Here is a 4,448-nt window from a genome sequence, read left to right as displayed (position 1 = left end):
GGAAGCGGTCATGCTCGGTCAATCGATCTCGATGCTACTGCCCGAGGTGATCGGATACCGGCTAGTCGGTAAGCTGAACCCACTCGTCACCTCGACCGATCTCGTGCTCACGATAACGAAGCATCTCCGTCAGATCGGTGTTGTCGGCAAGTTTGTGGAGTTCTTCGGCCCGGGTGTCACCGAACTATCGATCGCTGACCGTGCGACGATCAGTAACATGTGTCCGGAGTATGGTGCTACGGTCGGCCACTTCCCGGTCGATGCGAATGCCCTGGACTATCTTCGCCAAACGAATCGTGGCGAGGAACGTGTTCAGACAATCGAGGCTTATCTGCGCGCAACGGAACAGTTGCGTGACTTCGGCAATGCGGAACAGGATCCCGTCTTTACGCAGCTGGTCGAGCTTGACCTTTCGACGGTCGTAACGTCCGTTTCGGGACCGAAACGTCCTCACGATCGTGTTGCCGTGAGTGAAATGCAACAGGACTTCCGCCAGTGTCTGTCGGCGAAGGTTGGCTTCAAGGGTTTTGCCATTCCATCGGCCGAACTCGGTGCCACCGGTAGCTTCAGCTGGACCGATGGTAAAACGTACGAACTGCGGCACGGTTCCGTCGTGATCGCGGCCATCACTTCCTGTACAAACACGAGCAACCCTTCGGTAATGCTCGGTGCCGGTTTACTGGCCCAACGGGCCGTTGCAGCCGGTCTGAAGGTGGCACCGTACATCAAAACCTCGCTATCGCCCGGCAGTGGCGTCGTGACGTACTATCTGAAGGAATCCGGTGTCATTCCGGCGCTCGAGGAACTCGGTTTTAATGTCGTCGGATACGGGTGCATGACGTGCATCGGCAACTCGGGCCCCCTGGACGACAATGTGGCGAATACGATCGAGAAGAACAATCTCGTCTGCTGCGGAGTGCTGTCCGGTAATCGGAACTTTGAGGGACGCATCCATCCGAACACGCGCGCTAACTATTTGGCCAGTCCGCTGCTCGTGATCGCTTACGCACTGGCCGGTACGGTCGATATCGATTTCGAGCGTGAACCGCTCGGTAAGCGCCCGGACGGATCGGACGTGTTTCTGCGTGACATTTGGCCAACGCGTCAGGAGATTCAGGCCGTCGAGCGTGAGCACGTCATACCGGCCATGTTCCGGGATGTGTACGCGAAGGTTGAGCTCGGCTCTCCCTCCTGGCAGGGCCTACAGGCACCGACGGGTAAGCTGTACCCGTGGGATACCGCGTCGACCTACATCAAGCATCCACCGTTCTTCGAGGGAATGACACGTGAATTGCCCGTCCGTGGGGCGATCGTTGGTGCACGGGCGCTCCTTAATCTGGGTGATTCCGTGACAACCGATCACATCTCCCCAGCTGGTTCGATCGCACGCAATAGCCCTGCTGCAAGGTATCTATCGGAGCGCGGACTTACACCGCGTGAGTTTAATTCGTACGGTTCCCGGCGTGGTAATGATGCGATCATGGCCCGTGGTACATTCGCTAACATCCGGCTCGTGAACAAGCTGGTGGGAGGTGTGGCAGGACCCCGTACACTACACATTCCCAGCGGTGAAGAGATGGATGTGTTCGACTGTGCCGAACGGTACCGCACCGAGTCTACACCGTTGATTGCGCTCGTTGGAAAGGATTACGGTAGCGGATCGAGCCGTGATTGGGCAGCGAAGGGCCCGTATCTGCTCGGTATCCGGGCGGTGATTGCGGAATCGTACGAGCGGATCCATCGGTCGAATCTCGTCGGTATGGGCATCGTACCGTTGCAGTACCTCGATGGGCAGAACGCGGAAAGCCTCGGGTTGACGGGCCGGGAGCTGTTCAATGTGGCCATTCCCGACGGGTGCCGGCCGCACGATCGCATTACCGTTACCACCGATGGCGGTTTGTCGTTCGAGGTGATCGTACGCTTCGATACGGAGGTCGATCTGGAGTACTATCGCAACGGAGGCATCCTGAACTACATGATTCGCAAAATGATTGATTAAATCGTTTAAACCCCAAGCAAGGGGTGATGGTGGTGGTGAGGGAGTGCGTGTCATTTTTACTCTTTTTTTTACATTTACTCATGATCAAATATTATACTGCAAGCGGCGGCAGCCAGAGGCAATAAAAGAATGAATGCGTGGTGGTTATTACACTTTTGAAGGGTAAATTTGCGTTGATTATTTTTCATTTCGTTAATGTGTCCTGCAATATATTCATCAATGTTAAAGGTACTAAAACGCTTGGATGATCCTATTTTCCAAATTTTCCTCAAGCATCAAGGTTACTTTAGGCCTCGGATATTGCGATTGGATTCTCGCATACGTAGTCTGCGCATGGTGTTTTTTTTGTTAGTCCAGAGATTATTGAGTTAGCCTGAAAAGCTTTTATTGAGAGTTGATGCCTTTTATTACGAGTTAAGATTTGTTCTCAAGGGGTTGGAGATACACAATTGAGCAGTTACTACGGATACTAAAAGAATCAAACATTAAATGCAGCATATCGTTTATCCATTTAAAGTGTCCCGTTAACCCCAGGGGATTACAGCGTTCCCGCCGTTCTGACCAGATTGCTCGACGAAAGGAACGAACGGCGGAATCGACGAATCGTTTCGTCGAGCGCCAACTTTGATGAACGGAAAATGCGGAGAGGAAAACTGAGCGCGAAAGAAAAACAACCAACTGAGCGAGCCGGCGAGCGAGAGAGAGAGAGAGAGGAGTAAAGTTTTCCTTTCAGATGATGAGAAAATCCCTCTGCTGCCTAGGTCCGACTGACTGACTGCCTGGCTGGCTGGCTTTGCGCACAGCACACAGGCGAGAACCATATCTCGAGGGCGAACGGGAGGAAAAAAAGGAAAACTCGTCCCACCGCCCCGAAGAGCGTGTAGAGCAGTGAGCTCGGTGTCAGTGCAACGGAACGGAACGGAGTGACCACTAGTAGTACCGCTGTAGCACTAACGCGGATCAATCTGTTTTTTTTTTACGTGGAAAATCCTACCCAACAGTGTGGGGCAACGGTACCGAACTTACGGCGGAAAATTAGCTTTAATAAGCGGAATTCATGGTAGTACGGGTACGTCGAGTACGCGTCGGTCGCGTGTGCAATATGAGCATTCTCGGGGTGCGAACGGAGACGACGGCCGCAGGTCGGGATCAAGGACAGGTGGTTGTTGCTGCCGTGCGGTGGGCGAGTTCGAATTTTCCCTGCTCACCCCGTCTCTGCTAGTGTACGTCACAGTCGCAGCAGCACAGAGTGAGAACACAGCAGCAGTTCTCCTTCTCGCCCCTTGCGTTCCGTTATGGTTTGTGTGACACACATTTGCGTGGCGTTTTGTGTTCGATGCACTGCATGCCGGCGCACCCGGACGCCTAGTAGTAGCATCCGCACACAACAACAACCAACACATACACGCACACAAACCGGACACAGGTTAGCTCGCGCGTGCTAAAGAGGCGACTACTGCACCCCGGTGGGGGGTAAGGAAAACTCATCATTTACAAAAGGAAGTTGGCATTCATCGCTGGGATAATCTCGGATGGTTTCCGCGTGATTCATCGCAAGAATTGCACAGAGTGCACTTTTAGTGCATGTGAGAAACGGTTCAGAGAGATTTTAAAATTTTAAATACAAACCGATTACTTCGATTATCAGAGAGGATTATCGAGGCAGAGCAGATAAGAGAAGGTCCTTCCTAACAACTACACGTGCGAGGACGAACACAACAACAGGTGACTACTACTGACTGGCTGGTGGTGGTGGCGCATGGCACAGGGAAATTGCCCTCCAGCGATGGGCGCTTCGTGAAAATTCCTCCATTCCACGAGCATCTCCGAAATGGAGGCGCACTGTGTTCCACTGTTGTGTGTCAGTGTGTGATTCAAAGTGTGGCCCGCAACGACGGCAACGACGACATAGCTGAGCACCGGACGGATCGTCGCGTACCGAAAACCCACGCACCGCGAAGTGGCCGAGTTTTCATCGCAAAACCAAACGCAAAAGGAGCTCGCTCCAGGGTGGTAGCACTGGTGATATTAGCTGCCAGCTCGTGTGCCCGGGAAGCGATGGTTCTTCATCATCCAGCTGACGACGATGGGAGCATGCCATGATGCATCGCGTTCGGTGTGCCACCCATTCTGAAGTCAATCCCTGGTGCGAGAGGAAGCGATCTAGTTGAAAGCAGCCTCCTTGACACACCAGCCGAACCGGACGGACCAGTGCTCGTGGCATTAGCTTCGTGAGTTGATAGGGTGCCCCTCCCAGGGAGGGGAAGATATTTCCGTACCAACGGCAAGTTTTGAGATCGCGCGATTCGAAAACAAATTTCGAAATCTTTCCAGGTTCTTCTCCTCGTGACTCGTGACGTACTAGTGCGCAAGTGGTCTGTGCGTACGGGCCTGCGTGTGTGTGTGTGTGTGTGCGTATGACCGTGACGGGAAACGTGTGTTTTTTAGT

The 4,448-nt window shown here is 53.3% G+C and overlaps 1 protein-coding gene across 1 annotated transcript in view; it reads left to right on the top strand.

Moving 5' to 3' along the window:
- LOC125953824 (cytoplasmic aconitate hydratase-like) overlaps positions 1–2,160 on the top strand; it is a 3,692-nt gene extending 1,532 nt beyond the window's left edge. The window contains exon 4 of the mRNA XM_049683617.1: positions 1–2,160. This exon is cut by the window's left edge and continues 613 nt beyond it. Coding sequence (XP_049539574.1) covers positions 1–1,999 — 1,999 coding nt within the window. The 3' untranslated portion in view covers positions 2,000–2,160.
- Positions 2,161–4,448: the final 2,288 nt, after the last annotated feature.

The sequence above is a fragment of the Anopheles darlingi genome, chromosome 3 (assembly GCF_943734745.1).
Source record: "Anopheles darlingi chromosome 3, idAnoDarlMG_H_01, whole genome shotgun sequence".
In the NCBI taxonomy this organism is placed as follows: Eukaryota; Metazoa; Arthropoda; class Insecta; order Diptera; family Culicidae; genus Anopheles; species Anopheles darlingi.
The sequence above is the reverse complement of the archived record's forward strand: the minus strand, read 5'-3'. Positions and strand labels throughout refer to the sequence as shown.